This window comes from Hemicordylus capensis, chromosome 7 (genome assembly GCF_027244095.1).
Source record: "Hemicordylus capensis ecotype Gifberg chromosome 7, rHemCap1.1.pri, whole genome shotgun sequence".
Taxonomy (NCBI): domain Eukaryota; kingdom Metazoa; phylum Chordata; class Lepidosauria; order Squamata; family Cordylidae; genus Hemicordylus; species Hemicordylus capensis.
Genome location: NC_069663.1, coordinates 2,266,512 through 2,285,775, shown reverse-complemented (window position 1 = coordinate 2,285,775; position 19,264 = coordinate 2,266,512). Strand labels below are relative to the sequence as shown.

The 19,264-nt window shown below is 52.8% G+C and overlaps 1 protein-coding gene across 1 annotated transcript; it reads right to left on the bottom strand.

Annotated features, from left to right (window-relative positions):
- Positions 1 to 957: 957 nt before the first annotated feature.
- On the bottom strand, positions 958 to 10,924 carry LOC128332497 (uncharacterized). The gene is made up of 19 exons (XM_053266818.1): positions 10,638 to 10,924; positions 10,251 to 10,314; positions 9,118 to 9,203; positions 8,743 to 8,815; positions 7,698 to 7,783; positions 7,247 to 7,325; positions 6,757 to 6,848; positions 6,164 to 6,233; positions 5,694 to 5,863; positions 5,177 to 5,299; positions 4,938 to 5,058; positions 4,711 to 4,848; positions 4,196 to 4,369; positions 3,869 to 4,018; positions 3,525 to 3,644; positions 3,315 to 3,423; positions 2,934 to 2,996; positions 2,475 to 2,666; positions 958 to 2,180 (listed from the first exon to the last, which is right to left on the bottom strand). Exons 1-18 carry the CDS (start codon positions 10,676 to 10,678, stop codon positions 2,482 to 2,484), a joined length of 1,944 nt encoding a protein of 647 aa, XP_053122793.1. The 5' UTR covers positions 10,679 to 10,924; the 3' UTR covers positions 958 to 2,180; positions 2,475 to 2,481.
- Positions 10,925 to 19,264: the final 8,340 nt, after the last annotated feature.

Here is a 19,264-nt window from a genome sequence, read left to right as displayed (position 1 = left end):
ACAACACTAATAAGAGACCCAAATTTGGAATGCTTCAAAGAAGATTGGAAACCATTCTTGTTGTATCTAAAGAACTATTTTCCTACTATGGACTTTACAGCAGGGTTCGAAATTCAGTAAAAAAACCTGCAGGTTGGGTAGATTAGCTGTGTTTGTAAGGATTTAAATTTATGTTTTGAACTATTATTATAGCAAGGGTGAACTTTATAGCTGATGATTCACGAAGAGATGCGTGCGGGAAGTCCACTCTTGTCTATTCGTAATCAATGACATATTAATATTGTTAAAAATAATAAAAATTGAATTTGGGGGAAAAACCAAACCAACCAATCAAAATTAATGCGAGCTCCCCCCATTAAAAAAACAAAACCAAACCAATCCAATCCAACCCTCTTCTCCCTCCAAAAACCAAACAGCAGGACTCTTTCCCCAACCAGACCAAACTGTCAAACGGGAGCTGTGAACTCTTGATCCCTGCCAGCTTCTTATTACAGAGCACAGGAAGGAAGCAAATACGCATTCAAAAGAGAAATGTGAAGAGCACAAGAGGAGGTCAAGGCCTTGTTCCTGCACAAATGGCATTTCATACTTGGCAGGACTTTTTAATCACTGGAATGGAATCACATTTCATATTTGGCTGTATTGGAGGCAGTCAGTGTTGGTTTGTAAGCTTGCCAAGCATTGCCAAGGCTGTGCTTTCCGGGCACTCGATTGGAAGGTGCAGCTTGCTCCCAGGATCCTGTGCTCAGCAAACCTCATTGGCGGCAAACCTCAAGTGGGCTCCTCTGGAGTGATCCAAGCCAATTGTCTGAGTGAGTGCTTGAAAGCAAGAGGCATTTGCATGGACCTGTAGCAGTGTAGCAGCGTCTCCCTCAGCCAAGAGGTGAGCTTGGGAGTCTGTGGGCACAAACGCTCCAAGGGAGACGAGAAGAAAAGAGGATCTCAGACACGACGGTATGTTTTGAACAAAAGGGGCAACTTTATTAATATACTTAAATAGGTTACAAGTCGTCACTTAACTTTCTAACTAAAGGAAACAAAACAGGACAGAATGGAGTAGGCAAAAAAACTTTCCATCTTGGCCAATCTGTTGGAAAGCCAAAAATTCCTACTCGGCCCCCAACAGGGCGACCAGCAAAGCCCATTCTGTCCCTGGGAGGGAGGGGGAGGGAGGGAGGGAGGGAAGGGAGGAAGCCCAGGGTCACACAGAAGAAGGGAATAGCAGGGCAAACAAAATTGGGGGGAGTCCCAGCCAGCCCCCACCCACCCCCCCGCTCCTGGCAGGCATGTTCACGTGGTCTCTTTTTCTGGGGCGGATCGACTCCTCCAGCCTCCCAGCAGCAGCACATGCCTGCAAGAAGCACAAAGCAGCGTCAGTGGGGTTGCCCTGCTCCTCCTCCCTTTCCACTCTGGCAGCCCAGCAAGCGGGGATCGGGCAGTGGGGTGGGGGTTAATGGGGGGGCAAGCCAGAGAATTCGGGCTCCCCACTGTGCAGCCACAGCATGGATCAGGAGGGAGAGGAGAATTCTCTGGCCTGCCACCGGGCAGCACCAGGGGGCGCTACTGGGGCTGCAGGGGGCCGCCAGAGTCTCCCAGGCTCCTCTGCTGCTGCACCGGTTTGGGAGGAAGGAGGAGGGAGCGGAGGGGGGAGTGAGGCGTGGCTGCAGGAGTGGAGGGGGGGAGGAGCACACCCTCGGCAGGGGAGGGGGCGGATGACTGGATGGGGCTTCCCCTGCCAGGGGAAGCCAGGCCGCTGGGGAAGGGGAGAAAGGTGGAAGGAGGAGGGGGCGCTCCTTGTCCCGCTGGTGGGAATGGAGGGACCTTGCCCTCCTGCTGGGGCCACACAGCCTCCCCGGACCCAAGGGAAGCCCAAGAATGGTTCCAAAGGGCCACTTGGGGGCAGGGTGGTCCTGTAGCCTCCTCCCACAGCCTGCCAGCAGAAGCAAGGGGAGGGGCTTCTGCACCCCAGAGGCGGGGCTTCCTTGGGCCAGGGGAGTGGAGCCTGCTTCCCCCTCACTCCTCAGACAGAACTGCACTTCCCTGCTGGATGTCTTCTTGTGGACAGATCTTGTGTCCACGCGGTTGGAGGAGGTCTTCTGGGAGGCCCCTGCGCTGCACGGTCTTTCCTGAAGCTCCCTTCAGCTGCTGATCTTCAAGGGGAGAGCACGGGGCTGTTGTTCCTGGAAAGAGAGGAGGACATTGGTTCAGAGATGGGGGGTCTTCTCACACTGTCCCCCATGACACCACCAAGCACCAGGGACTCCTGGCAGAATATCCGTGTCCTCATTTCCCAGAGGGAAGAGAGATCTTTCCTCTTTCCCTTTGGCTACTGGTACAACCAGACACAAGGGCCGAAGTTGGCATTCCAACACGAGGGAGGGTTGCCCAGATTCCTGCCCACCCTTCCTGCAGCCCCAGCCCCCTCCCTAACCATCGGGGCCCCTTCAAGTGAAGCCCTGCCTTGGTCTACTCACCAGTCGGTCAGGTGGAGAGATCACCGTACTCTGGCGGGTGTCTCTTCTTCTTACAGCCCGCCCACAAGCGCCGAACGGCAGCCCGCAGCCCGTGCCGGGAGTGGAGGGAAAAGGCCTTCTTCACGATCTTCTCTGTCTTGCAGGCAACTCTCCCGACCTCGGGGTCATGGTCGCCAAGCAAGCTCTCCAGCGCTGAAGGGATGAAGGAGAAGGTTCAGAAATGGCATGAAGAGATCACCCCACCCTTGGCCAAGCCCCACCATTTCCACACCAAGAGGGCGCAAGTCCTGACTCTTTCTCCCCTGCACTCTGGGAAAGCCTACTGCTGAGCATCCCTGAGGATGCAAGCGGGACCTTCCATTTGAGGGGACAGGTGGCCCATTCCAGCTCTGTGGTCCCTAAATCTAGGCCTCTCCCCTCACAGAAACTTCCCCTTCCCACCCAGAAACCGGCACTTACCAGCATGGAAGGTCTCTATGTTCCCTTCAGTGAGGATGCTGCCCTTTTTGTGGACCAGGTGACCTAAAAAACAAGGGTGGAAGGAAATGGGACCACAGTTCAGGACACTGTGCATGGACAACCCGATCATTCAGGAGAGGAAATCCTCCCCTCTCTGCTCCCTCTGGGACTGACAATTTGAGCCATTCCTCCAGGGACTCTTATGTCACCTTGGGTGGAAATTAAGCCAAGAGACCTCGCTAACACGCACTGGGCCAGTCCTCCTGGGGAGGGAACAGCTCCTGCCCCTCCACACCCTTCTGGCAGTGCCTTCCAAGAGAATGAACCTTTGCCCACCAAGACGACCCACTAAGGGAGACCCAAAAGTCTTGTTTTGCTTACCGATCAGCAGGGCAGCCGTTCTCCTCACTGAAGGCTGCTCGCTGCGGAAGAAGCCCAGGATCTTGGTGGCCTCCATCTCCACGGCGTCCTCTGTGCCGAGCTGCCGAATCTGGGATCAAGAGCAAAGACAAATCCCGAGTGAGCAAAGCATCGCCCAAAGGTCCTTGAGCCATTTGAGCCGAGGGATGGACAGGGAGGGGCTGCCCTTACCAGACGCTTGGCGATCTTGTGGAGCAGCTCCTGCAGGCTGTAAGAATCCCGCGCCAGCAGCTTGCCCTCCAGGTGCCATAGGAGGGCTTCCGCCAGGAGGCTCAGATTGTCCTTCGCAGCCTGCCAAAAGAAAGACCGGAATGGGAGTGAAAAATCCTCCCAAGGGATTCCAAGAAACCTCTTAGGGGGCTTCAAGGAGTAGGGCCTGGATAGGCCAAACCACAGCGGGACAGCTCGTGAATTCACCATCCCGTGAGGCTAACTCTGGGGCCTGCCACTGGGTGGCTGGACTTGGGGAAGCCTAAACACCTTCGTAGGGGTGGCAGGAAGAAGTGGGCTCTCACCTGTGCTACCTCCAGGTCCTCATCCTCCACATGCATCAGCATTGCGATGAGGGTCGTGATGTTCTCCTCTGTACCCTCATGATGGTGGTGGCGGTGCTGCAGGAGATCCAGGTGGGTCCTCATGGCTGCCCTTCGGATCTTAGCCTCCTCCTACAAAGAAGAACAGGGGTTGTTATTAGGGAGGAATTCCTCACCTCCATCACCATGCAGAAGAGCTTGCATGGGTCTCTAGGGGGTGTCTGGTTTCCCTTCTCCAACCCGTTCGGAACCTGCAGGTTGGCCGGCCCTCATAGAGCCGGGGCGGAGGGCTGGCATGTAAGTACTCACGTGGTGGAAGAGAGGGCGGCACAGGGCAGCCAGGACAGCATTCACCGTGGCCTGGTGTTCTGATGGACAGTGCCTCAGCCGCTCCATGAAGGCCAGGACCCCCAAAGTGGCTTCCAGACTGGAGGTCCTGAGCCCTCCCAGGATCCCAGCACTAAAATCCTGGGGTTTCTTCGCCTAGGGAGGGAAAAGGTGGATCCTTGAGAACACATGCTAGTCTACCCCCTGCTAAATGGACCACATAGCTGTCCATGTTTGATGCCGCTTGGCTTCCATCCAAGAGGGGTGAGAAGGCGGCATTGGAGCACGTGGGGAATCAGGGCTCCCACTGAGAGATGCATTCCCTTAAGGATTTCTCCTTCATCCTGTGGCAAGGGTTCCACAGGCTGAATCCTCCCAACTGGAAAAATCTTCCTGTCACACCTGGGGATGCCTAGGAGCACCAGCCTCAGGAAGGGCTCCCCAAAGAGAGGAGTCTCCATGTCTAGGGATGCTCCATGCCCAGGGATGTCACTCACCGCCTTTAGCTTTCCATAAATGTGGAGAAGACCCCTTTCGCTCAGGTAGCGGATGTTCTGGCTGGGGTGGACTAGCCACGCTACCAGGAGCATCCAGGTCTTCTCTAAGGCAGCAAAGTCTTGGTCTTTCAGGAGCAGCTAAAAGAGGGAAAGGAGCAGAAGACCCATCAGCCCCTGGGGCCAAACCCTCCTCTCAGGGAAGCCCACCTGAGGAAAATGCTTCTCACCTCCACAAAGAAGGCCACCTCTGCGAGGGAATGCTCTTCTGGATCTTTATCGAGGCTGAAGAGGGAAGCCAGGTATGCCTTCAGCCTGGCCACTGTGGAGGATGGTGTCTGGAGGAGAGCCCTGCAACACACAAAGGCCCCTGCTGAGTCCTGGGCGGGAGCCCCAGAAAGAGCAGACCTGACCCAAACCACCCCAGCCCCCAGGCCTCCTGAGGAATCTCCTATTCACTCCTACTTACCTCACCAAGAGGGCCACACCCTGGAGGCAGCTCTGCGGAGAGCACAGGGATTCCCAGCAGGTCTTCTCTGGGGTCACCTGTGCCACCTTCTCCAGCAGGGTTCGGACAATCTGCTCGGTCTCCCTGCAGAGAAGAGAAGGTTGCTGTCACCACCATGTCAAGGGTGGAGGCAGTGGACAAGGGAGGGACTCCTTGCGGGGTGGCGTAGTATCAAGGGTGGAGGGACTGAGTTGGACCATGGGAGGGAGACCACAGAGGTGAAGTGACTTTATCCACAGCTGGCTTTTTAACACTGCAGATGCATTTTAAGGCTCTCTGCAGAGCCAAGAGGGCTGCAAATTCTGGGCTCTCCTCTGTGTAGCTGAGGGAGGGGACATCTGTGCCAGAGTCACCCAAACAGGCCAGAAATGCTGCTCACCCATCAGAGTGGGACATGGGAGAAATGACCCTAGCCTGTCCTCCCAGAGTGCTGGAAGGAAGACTTGCTGGCCCCGCTTTCCCCACTGCCATGACTTACTCAGGAGGCAGGTCTTGGCTGTCTCGGTTCCCGACTCCCTCGGTGGTGTTCTGCAGGCCGGTGAGGATCTTGTTGACCAGGCCCACCAGGAGTTTGGGGAACCTTTCCTCCACCTCACTGGCATACTCCACGCTCCGGATGACGTCCCCAATCTTCTTTGTTGCTCTCCCCTGCGAAGAAGAGGAGGGTCAGGCCTCAGCACACAGTCCTAGGGACGGTTACGGGTCAGGAGAATCCCCAGGGCCAGGCCAGTGCCATGGGTGTCTGCACCCACATCTGGGCCTGGAGGGTGCTGCCTTTGGCTCAGGGTGCATGAGGTCAACTGCAAGGGAAAGACATCCACAATTGGAAAGGGCAAGTCCCCACCTCCCGTCTGAACAGTGACTGCCATCCAAGCCGCCTTCTTGTGTAGTGCAGGAAAGGAGGGGCAGATGGCTGGAGTCAAGTCACCCTTGGTTTGCGCCCCTTACCTCTCCCAGATGGACCGAGGAGAACCAATCTGGGGCCAGCTGTCCTCTTCTTTCCTCTTCGCCGATGTTCCTGAGAGAGGAGAGGAGAGAGAAAAGCTTCTCAAAGAACTGTCCTGTTGGAGATGGCAGCCAGCTGAAGAAGTACACGGGCACCCAAGGAGATGCTAAGCAAATATCTAGCCTCCCTTGGGAGGTGGCTGGCAGGGGAACTTCATCAGTCCAGAGATCTCCCAAGTCCAGCCTTTCGTTCCCCACTGAGAAGCCCTGGGAAGTGTTCAAAGGGGGCATCGAGACAGGAGCCCTCCCCTGCTCCTTCTCCCCAACACCCGCTCATGCCAACAGCATGGGGGTCTCAGAGCTCCCTCTGCTAACAGCCAGCAATAGACTTGCTGGTGTCTGTCTTGCACCTGCTGCCAATCGGCCTCCTTGGGTGAACTCTCCCTCCAGATTTCTCAGGGAGCAGGTAGGAGGAAACATCCCTCTATGGGGCTCAGACATGGGGGATCTGCCCCTGTCCCCTGCAGCCTTCTGCTGGCTACGCTAAAATCCCCCCAGCTCCCTACTGGCTCCTCAGCTGAGACGAGGGTACCTACCTGGCCGAACTGGGGGTCAGCGGAGAGTCCCACACCTCGTCCTCGATGCTGCTGATGTCATGCATCGTGTCGTCCTCGTCCGTCGAGGAGCACTGGGGAGGAGAGAGAAGAGAATCGGGAGCGTTTCAGGGCTTGCGTTGACCTTGCGAGGCTTCTGAGAGGAACCAAGCCCAAGGGACGGTTGGGAAGACATCCTGCTCTAAAATAAGACCTGCCCCTTGGTAGAAAAGGCATTTGGCATCTCAGCCCAGAAGAGCCTTTCACCACATTTTTGCCCTCTTTCCAATGCCTCAGATGCATTTCCTCCCATCCCACCAATCACAATCCCTCCCATCCTGCAGCATCTAGAACTAGAACCATTCCATGTTCTGTCTCCTGCTGGGGAACAGGGCACTCACACACACACACACACACACACACACAAACACACAAAAACAACCTAGAGCCCGTTCACATGAAAAAATGGATGATGAAATGGATCATTTCTCACCTCCGCGGAGGACGAGTCTTCCACCGTGTAGGTGTTCTTCATCATCTTCTTGATGAGCCACTTCTTTGGCTTCTGGACTCTGAGAGGAGAAAGGAGAGACATGGCATAAGAACAGCAATGCATGCCCTGTGGATCAAGTGAAAGACACGTGTAGCCCAGAACCCAACAGTGGACAGCCAGATGCCTATTTAGTTGGTTGTGAACCACTTGAGACCTGGTTACATGTGGCATTAAAGTGTGTTTATTCAGAGAGAGAGAGAGAGAGAGAGAGAGAGAGAGAGAGAGAGAGAGAGAGAGAGAGAGATCTCGAGATTCGGAGGTTCCTTGGCTGTCATGGGTAATAGTCTTCAACTGGCTTCTCCTCCATGAACATGTCTAATCAACCAAGGCTCCCAGGGAAGGTGATCCGCCTCTATGATCCCTGGAGCGGCCCTTCAGCTGAGAAAGGTACCTGGGGGAACTGGTGGCATAGTCCTCTTCCGACCCCTCTTCCTCCACGCTGGCATGTGGAGTCTCGGCCCCCGGGAAGGAAGAACTCTGTGAAGGAGAGAAGGGGGAGAAATGGTTGCTCTGGCCCTCTCATTGAGCTTCCTAGGCTTCAGCAGGGAATAGGCCAGCCTGGCACCTTCCAGCGGTCATCACCGGGTGAGCTGAACGCAGGAAGTGGGCCAGAAGGGGATTGTCCCGTTCTGGACACAATTCCTCCCGCTTTCCTGATTTTCAGTTTTCTTAAAAACCACTTTGGAGCCCAGGCATGCTGGCTGGAAGCTGGCAGGAGAGATGGCAAAAGAGCTCCTCTCTCATGCCCGCCTTCCTCGCAATAAGGTCGGTCGGGCTGATTTCAGGCCTTCGCGCACGCATGCAAATGGCAGAGGGGAAAGGCATCAACTCCCCCCACCCCAAGACATGCTGCGCTCCCTCACTCAACTGGGGCCCCGATGGCTCTGGTGACTGGAAAAGACCACTTCCAGTCCACTTCATGCTTTCAGTCGGCTCCTTAGTGAGGACACTAAAGGCACGTGCAAAAACATGCCAAAACTGGGTCTCCTTTCCTCTTTCTTTCCCATTTCTTTCCCCTTTTTCATTTAGTTCATTTCTCATTGGTTTGGTTTAGTTTGCTTATTGTTTTGTATTTTTATTCATTCTTCATTTATTTGTCACTGTTTTTCAATGGTTGCCATTAAAGCAACAGGATGTTCCACCTTTAACTGTGAGATCTCGACCAGAAGTCAAGGCCATAGCCACCATCTCCTTGCGGCCATCTTCTTTAATCCTATCACCCCCACCGTGCCACCATTGTGATGCAGTGTTGTTAAGGGCATGGCTATCCCTTTACCATAGCTTTAAGCAAACAACTGTCAGAAGATGGCCGCCCACCCGGCAGCATCAAAACTGGGGCCACTCCACATGCTCTCTACTCCTGGGCAACACGGGGGACCCACACGCCCAACCCACAGTTCTTCCGAGGGAGGGACTGGATGTTGAGGCTTCCTGACCTCTCCAAGGGATGGCTCTTGGTCAGCGGCGGTGTTTTGCAGCCTCCTCAACACGGTGCTTGGCCTCTGGACGCTAAGAAAAGAAAGAAAGAAGACACATGAGATCAGAACACGAGTGCTTAGAAAGAGCTCTGCTTGATGAGATGAATGAGGCATGCAGCCCAACACCCTGTTTCCAGGAGTGGACAGCCAGATGCCTGCAGGAAGCCCACGGGCTGGGCATGGAGACACCTGCCTCCATGGAAACAACCCTCCACCCTTGGCTTCTTGCTAAACTAAACACCTCCACCCCCCAAAAAACTTGCATGGGCTTCTAAGGAAGGTCCTCTACTTCCATGAGCGATGGAGCTGCCCCTCCAGGTGAGAAAAGAGTACCTTGGGGAACTGACAAAGCTCTCCACGTCCAGCTCCTGATCCCTAGTGCTGTCTCCTGGGATCTTGGCCTCTTGGATGTCAGGACTCTGCAAATGAGACAAAGGTTTCCTATGAGTGTACTCACTCTGATCTTCCTAGGGCCCAGGATTCGTAGGGAGTTTTCCCCCTGACATTTTCTTTGAGTTCATTTTTATTTCTTTAAATTATTTAGATTTTTTTAAAAAACAAAAAAACCTTATTAAAAAGAAACCATGTGTTCTAATTCTAACTGTGGTGGGAGTGCCAGGGCACAGCCACCACATGCTTGTGGCCATTTGGTTTCATCCTATGTCCAACCATGAACCTCCATTGTGATATGATCTACTGTGGTCAGCAAACTGGCCACCATCCTTCAAAAGGGCCATCAGAATCAGTTGGCTGCACTCTGGAGCTCTAGTCCAAAGACAGCATGACAGGTAGGTCTGTGAAATCTCTTTCTTTCCCTCCCCAAAACCAGCCATTAACAGAAACATCACTGCATGGGAGCTCCAGAATGGAATGCTAACTGCTTGTTGTCATTTTTTCTGCATTCCTTTCATGGGGAATGGAAACCAAGAGGAACGGGACCCACTGGCATCAATAGTTTGGCCCAGAGAGTCTTCTTGATCCCACCCCTTCATGTCCTCTTCTCTCCTCTCCCCAAGAAACAGGGTTAGCTCAGCCTTTCCAAAGGGAGAGACAAGGTGGGCCCCTGAGTCCGGAGTGAGGGCCATCCCTCCTGCTGTGGGCTGTTTTTACCTGAGGGGACCAGGATTGTCTCTACAGAAATGCCTCTTCAGTCAAGAGACCTGGAGGATCTCTGCCAGGAAGACCCTCTCCTCTCCTGACCCGTCTCAGGGTCTTGGGAGCCGTTTGATGCCTCCAATCCAAAGCACACCAACCCAGAAAGGTGGCCATTGGAAGGAGAGGCAGAGGGTTGCAGAATCCTTCCCTAGCCACGACGTTCCCACTGTAATCCTCTGGCCAACATGCAGCAGCTGGATTTCCTCCCCTTTCAGGATCTGACCCCCCTCTGTCTCCTGACGGTGGAGATGCAATCTCCCCTCACTCCTCCACCAGCCCATCCACAAAAGCGACTGGAATCGTTTCCTGACCTCACAAGACCATTCGGTGTCCACGGTCTGGAGAAACCATCCATCCTCCTCAACCGTGAAGACACTGCAGGAAGAAATACAATGGCCTGAGTACCTCGGAAGAGCCTTGCTGGATCAGACCAAAGATGCATCTGGCCCAGCACTCTGCTTCCAATAGGGGACAGCCATCCGGCAGGCCTCCAGGAAGCTATCCTCTGTGCCCTTCAAGCTAGCGGACATCACCACCACATCTTGGAAGAGTGAATGCTTCTACGCAGGGGCGTAACTACCATGAGGCCGGGGGAGGCCGTCGCCTCGGGGCCCCACTGCCTTGAGGGGCCCCCCGGAGACACCTCCCATGACTCCCCATTGCCCCCTGCCCAGCCCCAAGACCCTTCAGCCACTTGCCCTGTTTGCCCTCCCTCCTGCTGGTCCTCCTGGTCGGCCATCCAAGCAGCAGGCAAGCTGCTTTTCTCCCGGGCGCCTCTCAGCTGATCGGCGGCTGGGCGGGGCTTCCAGGGAGGCCTCCGTGTAGGCCTCCGTGAAGCCTGAATTCGAGTAGGCTGGCCAGCCCCAGGAAGAAGGCTGGCAGTCAGAGTGGCCACTCCAGTTCTCTGCAGCAGACCCTCTTCTTCCCAGGCCAGACAGCTCAGCCTTGGCCAGGTAGAATGTGGATTCCTTTTGGTGGTCACACCCCGCCCCCCGCCCCCTATATCCAGGTAGGGATCTGCTTGCCATAGGGCTTGGATGGGGGGTGGGGAGACTGAGAAGTCTCTGAATATTTCATGGAAGACTGATTGGAAAATCTGCTGGCTTAAAAAAACCCTCTAAAAAGTCCTATAAGTGGCTTGTTTCATGGCAGGAAATTACAAAAACTTCTGGAACAAATTTATTTATGTATTCATTCATTCATTCATTCATCAATACACTTCTGTTCAAGTTGTTTTGCAACCCAGGTCTGAGTGAGAACTGAGACATGAGTGAGAACTGTGACGCATGTGTTGTGCTTTTATATTTTCCCCCCTTAGGGTCAATCTGGCCCACATGTGAATGCAGCACCTCCATTCCAGAGGAGATGTGTGTTAAAGGGCTTTCAAAGCCTCTTGTGAAAAACCTCCTGGAATCAAACTGGACTGAATTTGTTCAGAATTCTGAGAAAACAAACATAGGCTCACCCTGCATGGTTGAAAGTCTCCTTTGCTAATCTGCAGCAAGGGGCCCATCTTAATTATGAGTGTTTCTAGTGTGTTCTAGGCATTAAAAGTAGCACAAAGATATAGTATTCAATGTATATCACTATATATTGTGAAGTGAGTGTGTATTCAGTGAAATGTATTTCTTGGCAGCATACATATTTTGAAATATCAGACTTAAATCCTTGGAAGCCTGGGGTGTGTGTAAGCCCTGGACTTTGGGGGGGGGGGCATTTTAAAATCTCTTCTCAGGGCCCACTCCAACCTTGCTACGCCCCTGAGCGAATTTGGCTCCGTTCTTAGAGCTCTACTTCGAAAACGGAGCACAATGCAGAGAGCTTCATGATTGAAAAGGGAGCTGCATCTGCTGTCCACAGAGCCACCACCAGGTATTACTTGCTGGCAGACTGGAAGTCGCTTAGATGAACTTCCAGCTCAAATCCTTGGTTTTGCAAATACACCACATGAAAAAGGAATTTTTGACTTGGAAATAGTTGTGCCTGAAAGGTATCCATTTGAGCCTCCAAAGATGCACTTCCTGACTCCTTTAAAAAAAGGTTTTACTCCCATATAATTCTTCTCTCCTCATTTGCTCAAATTTGTACATCTGTTTTTTGTATGTTTTGAATGAGGACAGAAATGTGAGAATAAAAGCCCCCTGCTTACGGGGCAAAGAGGCACCTTTTTCTCTTTGTAAACCGCCCTTAGGCATTTTTGGAAGGGCGCTATAGAAATTGAATTATTATTATTATTATTATTATTATTATTATTATTATTATTATTATTATTATTAAAAAATTTCTGGGCGGGGGTCCCATTTAAGAATCTTGTCTCAGGGCCCACTCCAACCTAGTTACGCCCCTGCTTCTACACAATGTATGAAGACATCGTTTTTGTCTGCCCTGCACCTCTTGCCAGTCAGCAGCACTGGATCCATCCCAGATCCAGGCTGGCAGGGGGACAGAAAACCTTCCCTACACAAAAGTTCAAGAAGAAACTCTACCTCCTCGGGGAACTGATGGCATGTGCGTCTTCCAGGATCTCGTTCCCAGTGTTGACGGTCTGAATCCTGGAGCCATCCGAGAATGACTTCTGTGGATGAGAATGGAGAGAGGAATGGGTGCTGTGGTGCCCACTTGACCTTTGCAGGGCATCTGGGGTCCAAACATCAACCCTCCTTCAAGAGGTCCTTCTTAACAGAGGAGCTTAAAGCAGGAGGTGGCTCCTTAGCACCTCAAAACCGTGTCTACCAAGGTGTAACTGGGCTCAGAGAGGAAACCAAACCCAAGAATCTACTGAACCTCAGAAACCAGCTTTCCGCTTATTCCTGGGCAGTCGGGTGAGATCATGGGTATTACACAACATTTGGAGTGGCAGGATCCCGAAGAAGAGTCAGGCCTCCTGCTACATGGGACACTATGGTTTCTTTAATGGTACCTTTAATTAAGGAAAGCCTAGCTAAGTTCTTCTCTTTGCTGGGCAGAGCTATTGGGCACTTGATGCTGCAGACCCGTGTTTTGAGGCCCTTTTCAATGACACCAGAAAGTGGGCCATGAGGAGCCAAGAAGTGGCAGTGGGGGAAGAATGCACCATCTACCCCAAAGAAGACTTTCCCACTCTAGTTCCCCTCCAGACTGCTCCCTTCCTGGATGTGTTTTCTGCTTGGTAGTCCAGAACAAAATCAAAGTCTAGAACCCTGGGGGAGGGAGTGATTTGGGGCAGGAGAGCGGAATGGAGAAGCGACGTTGGAAGATAGGTAGACACACCCCTCTTCCCTCTCAGCACTTCCCATCCCAAAAGTTCCCATGATGCTTCCTCCATAGCGAGGGTCTCCAACCTTTGCCTGAGTCACTTGTAGTTGAGCCCGGATTGTCACTCATCCCACCCACCCAATTCACTGCTACTACCACTGCAAATATCAAGGCATATGGCTTTTCCAGACAAGTTCTCAAAGCATCCCTTCAACTTGCTAAGACTGAATCTCTACCACACGCCCTCTATTCTAGCTCGAAATAGGGTCTCTCCCACCCCCTCCCAGCCCTGCCATGTACAGACTGGGTTTTCATCCCTTACCAGTGACCATTTGCTTGTTTTGGCCACGGAGCACTCTTCATATATCTCCTGTGGCTGGAAGTCACTGAGAGGGAAAAAGGACAAAAGACACAAGTGAGTGAGTGAGTGTGTCAAAGGAATCCAGATTAGCCTGTTTCCAGCAGTGGGCAGGGGTGAAGGCAAGAACCCTCCAAGCTCCTTGCAACATAAAGGTGACTTTCTTTATTTTATTTTATTTTATTTTATTTTATTTTATTTTATTTTTTTATTTATATACCCTCCCCGCTCTCCACAACATAAAGGGCTTTCTTTCTTTCTTTCTTTCTTTCTTTCTTTCTTTCTTTCTTTCTTTCTTTCTTTCTTTCCTGATTCATTCATTCATTGGATTTATATATATTTTTATACTGCCTAATTTAAAAACCTCTAAAACAGCTCAGCTCCCTTGGTTGGGGTTTGGAGAGCGGCTACTGGTCAGAGTAGAGCAATGGTCTGACTCAGCATCACCTGTTCCGAGGGGCTGCCACGACCCCCTCCTCTGCCCCCCAGAGGGGCTTCCATCACTCCCCATCTCAACTGCTCCCTTTGCCCTGCAACCACTCAAGGAGGCACCAGCAGATCCAGTCCTGAAGGAGCAGCCAGCCACACCCTGGCTCCAGCCTCACGCTCTGGGTGCTGCAGGCCTCACCTGGAATCCAGGGCCTGAGAAATAGTGGGCCAGGAACACCAGCCCATGGAGACCCACAGCCCTTCAGTCCTCAGAGAGCAGACTAGGGGACCGATCCCCCCACCCCACCCATCCTCCTTTGAAACCCTAGGGAGCAAAATGTGCACGAGAACCCTCCCTGGCCTCCTGTGCCTGAACCCCTGGATCCTCTCCCAGAACCCAGCTAGCTCAGACGGATCGGCTCTTCTCCTTTGGAACTCCCTTTGCCTGCCCCTGCTCTCATTCCTTTCTGTCTTCCCCACATTCCAATAGTCAGAACTTAGACTGGGTGCCCCTTGCAAACTGGGACCTCTTGCGGGGTTGGGCTTATTAATGTTGGGGGTCATGACTTCTATGGCAGAGTATTCAGGAGCTAATTTTCTCCCATTACAGCAGAAGTCAACAGGGTCTCCGGGGCAACAGCTTGTCCATGATAAGCAGGGAGATTCACACAAGGTTAAACTAATCTGCTTTATTCAGAAGAAGATGCTGAGAGGAAAAGACCTCTATCTGACTTCTGGCTACGTGTTGGTCAGAGAGAGACCTGTCGTGGTCATCAGGGTTACTGGTGCCAAAGGCCGATGGCATCTGGAGCTGGATCTCCAACAATGAAACCCTGGCAGGGGCCATGTTTCTTGAGAGGATCCCAAGTGGTCCTGAAATCCAAGGTGCCATAAATCAAGATGGGCCCAGATAACGCAGGAAGAGCAGGAGGACGTACCTGAGAGGAGCCACAGGAGTTGCCTCATCAAGGCTGCCCACGCCGCGTAGTGAGGGGCATCCTTCTCCCATGTCCTGTCAAGGAGAGAGGAGAGCAGGATTGAGGATGGGCTGGGCCAGTTCACACCCACCGGGGTCATTCCTAAGCAGCCAGTGGGGACTCCCACCCTAGATTTCTCATCAAACCGCTTTGAGAACTTGGGTGGTCTTTCCCCCACATTGGACCTCTTTGGGGCAGGGTGGTGAACCCTCCCTCTAAACCCCCTGCCGGAGGCCATGTTCAGCGCTCCCACATGGCCCCAAATGGACCAAATTTGGCATGAGCCGCAGGGGAGACAGGTTGCTCTCCCCCTGCTAAATATCAGAGTATGACCACTTTGAAGGGGTCTCTTGGCTCAGTTAGCTGAACTCCCTGGGCCCCGTGGTTGGCATGGGGCACCACCAGCCAGCAGGGTTGCCAACTCTCTCACTAATCCTGCTCCTGTGACTTCAGCAGAAGGCTGGCATGCAGATATCAAGCTGGTGATGCATTTCCCATCTCTTTGGGCTAAGCTGGTCAAGCTTTTGCTCAGAGCAGAGGAGCCAGGCCACATCAAGAGGGGGCAATTCCCATCTTCCATAGAACCTGCAACTCCCCCTTGGCAGAAATGGCCCTTTCGGTCCTCCCTCCATCCCCCTCCTCAACATTTCATTTCTTTTACTGAAGAATGACCAGTGTTGTTTTCTTCACTCCCTCATATGGCCATCCTGCCCCTCTGAAGGGGGAAGCTGCAGGGATCTCGGAGAGACCAGGAACCCCTTCCCTTCCTCTGTGCAGGTGGCTCCACTCTGCAGTTCCTCGCTGGATGAGGTCCTTGAGGAGGGAGGGGGCTGATGGGACTCTGACCCATCGATGGGGGGCTGCTACTCCATGAAGACCCCGTGAAGATGGTCTGGGCCAGTCCCTTCCTGCACTACAAGGTCAGCCCAGAGGGGCCAGGACAGTCTCACTTCCTAAATGTCTCCACCTTGACCCAAATCCAACCCCTGGGGGTCTCCCCACCCCCACCCCCTTCATCAAGAGGGGGCAATTCCCATCCTCCACATAAGTGCCACTTGGCAGATCTTGCCATTTCTATCTTCCCTCCATCCTCCTCCACAACATTTCATTTCTTTTGTATCCTACTTTTAGTTTAAAAATATCAAAGAGGCTTACAAGCAATAAAACTTGTATTATTTCATTCTAAGCTACTGAGGAAGAAGCCTTTCAAAACAAGGTCATCATCACCATCAATCCAAAGCGGGAGGGAGGGAGGGAGGGAGGGAGGGAGGGAGGGAGGGAGAGCGCCTCTCTGCAGGGGTGTTGCTTGAGACTTAAAATTTTCCCGAGCCTGACCCCTTTTATTTATTTATTTATTTCATTTATATATCGCCCTTCCGAAATGGCTCAGGGCGGTTTACAATTAAAACAGAAAACATTAAAAACAATTAAAACAGAGATACAAATATAAATACCAATTTAAAACAACTTAAAAAACAATTAAACTATCAAAACAATTAAAACCCTGAAAACCAGGTATTAAAACAATTAAAACTGATTAAAAACCCTGAAAGGCCAGGCTCTCTTGAAGGACAGTAAAGAATCAAGATTACGAATTTCCGCTGGGAGTGCATTCCACAGTCCAGGAGCAGCTACAGAGAAGGCCCGCCTTTGAGTCGTCACCAAACGAACCGGTGACAACTGGAGATGGACCTCCCCAGATGACCTTAATGTGCGGTGGGGATCATATAAAAGAAGGCGCTCTCTAAAAGATCTTGGACCCAAGCCGTTCAGAGCTTTAAAGGTAATAACCAGAACTTTGTATTTTGCCCGGAAAAAAATTGGCAGCCAGTGTAACTGTTTTAAAACAGGCTTTTGAGCATCCAATCCAGGCATCTCCAGCTCCCAAGAATGACAAATATTTTTTTAAAGCCACCTAATGGCGAAGCAGGGAAGCAACTTGCCTAGAGAGCAAGAGGCTATTGGTTCGAATCCCTTCTGGTGTGTTTCCCAAACAATGGGAAACTCCTATATCGGGCAGCAGCAATCAAGGAAGGTGCTGAAAGGCCTCATCTCAGACTGCACAGGAGATGGCAATGGTCAACCCCTCCTGTATTCTAGCAAAGATAACCACAGGGCTCTGTGGGCACCAGGAGTCGACACTGACCAACAGCACAATCTTTCCTCTCCTTTAATAAGGCCATCCTGCCCCACTGAAGGGGGAAGCTGCAGGGATCTCGGAGAGGCCAGGAGGTCCTTCCCTTCCTCTGTGCAGGTGGCTCCACTCTGCACTTCCTCGCTGGATGACGTCCTGGAGGAGGGAGGGGGCTGACGGAGCTCTGACCCATCGATGGGGGGCAGCTGCTCCATAAAGACCCTGTGAAGATGGGCTGGGCCAGTCCCTTCCTGCCCACCAGGGTCAGCCCAAAGGGGCCAGGACAGTCTCACTTCCTAAATGTCTCCACCTTGACCCAAATCCAACCCCTGGGGGTCTCCCCCCACCCCCTTCAACAAGAGGGGGCAATTCCCATCCTCCACAGAACCTGCAACTCCCACTTGGCAGAATTCGCCATTTCTATCCTCCTTCCTCAGGCCCCCCCCCCACATTCCATTAAATTGATATCTTCCTTTTAATTTAAAAATAATGAAGTGGCTAACAAACAATAGAACTCATATAATCTCATGCAAAGCTACAGAAGAAGAAGCCTTCCAAAAATGGAGGTCATCACCATCTATCCAAAGAGGAAGAGAGAGGGGGAGCCTCGCTGCAGGGGTGTTGCTGGATGCTGAAAGTGCTCCCGAGTTTGGGCTCTTTTCACCATCCATTCCAGTCATGCTCAAATACCAAGAATGACCAGTGTTATGTTCTTCAAGTCCCTCATATGGCCATCCTGCCCCTCTGAAGGGGGAAGCTGCAGGGAGCACGGAGAGGCCAGGAACTCTTTCCCCTGTTCTGTGCGGGTGGCTCCACTTTGTGCTTTCTCGCTGGAAGAGGTCCTGGAGGAGGGAGGGGGCTGGAGGAGCTCTGAGCCATCCATGGGGGGGCTGGTGCTCCATGAAGACCTTGTGAAGGTGCGCTGGGCCAGTTCGTTCAGGCCCACCTTGTTCAGCCCAAAGGGGCCAGGACAGTGTTGCTTCCTAAATGTCTCCACCTGGACCCAAATCCAACCCCTCTGGGTCTTACCTGCCCCCACCAAACATTGAACCTATTTGGGGCAGGGCGGTGGACACTCACTCTGGACTCCTTGCCCGAGGCCATTTTCTGCACTCCCTCACGGCCAAAATGGGACGGAAATTGACCGTGAGCAGCAGGAGAGGCCAGAAAGTCTTCCTTTCAACGGTCGAGTCCAGAGAGTTTGATGGCAACAGTGGAACCTCCAGCCCCATCAGGATCCGTTGCAACCGGTAAACACACCCAGCCAGGGACTCCCCCCTCCAGCAACCGCCATGTTTGAATGTACACAAGGATGGTGGAACTCCCAGGCCCAGTGGTGGGCTCGAGGAACCAGTAGTCTGGGTTGCCAACTCTTTACCTGGTCCTGCTCCTGTGACTTCAGCAGATGCCTGACAAGCAGGTCTTAAGCTGGTGAAGCAGTTTCCCATTTCTTTGGGCTAGGAATGGCTTCACCTGCTCAATCTGCTCAAGCTTTTGCTCAAAGCAGAGGAGCCAGGCTACATCAAGAGGGGGCAATTCTCATCCTCCACATAAGTGCCACTTGGCAGATCCTGCCATTTCTATCTTCCCTCCACCCACCCACCCCACCTCAACATTTCATTTCTTTTAGCCAAGAAAGACCAGTGTTGTTTTCTTCACTCCCTAATATAGCCATCCTGCCCCTCTGAAGGGGGGAACTGCAGAGAGCTCAGAGAGGCCAGGAACCCCTTCCCTTCCTCTGTGCAGGTGGCTCCACTCTGCACGTTCCTCGCTGGATGTGGTCCTGGAGGAGGGAGGGGGCTGATGGAGCTCTGAGCCATCCATGGAGGGCTGCTGCTCCATGAGAACACCGTGAAGGCGAACTGGGCCACTCCCTTCCTGCCCTACAAGGTCAGCCCAGAGGGGCCAGGGCAGTGTCGCTTCCTAAATGTCTCCACCTGGACCCAAATCCAACCCCTGGGGGTCTCCCCCGCCCAAAAAACATTGAAACCATTTGGGGCAGGGCGGTGGACACTCACTCTGGACTCCTTGCCTGAGGCCATGTTCTGCGCTCCCTTCACGATCCAAATTGGATGGAAATTTGCTGTTAGCAGCAGGAGAGGCCAGAAAGTCTTCCTGCCAACGGTCGAGTCCAGAGAGACTGAAGGCAGCAGCGGAACCTCCAGCCCCATCAGAATCCGTCACGACCGGTAA

Coding starts and splice junctions, on each gene's coding strand:
- LOC128332497 (XM_053266818.1), bottom strand. CDS start 10,678: ATGGCCGACCAGGAGGACCAGCAGGAGGGAGGGCAAACAGG. Junction 8,816..9,117: donor AGCTTTGTCAGTTCCCCAAG/GTACTCTTTTCT, acceptor TTCTTTTCTTAG/CGTCCAGAGGCCAAGCACCG. Junction 4,849..4,937: donor AGGTGGCCTTCTTTGTGGAG/GTGAGAAGCATT, acceptor TCCCTCTTTTAG/CTGCTCCTGAAAGACCAAGA.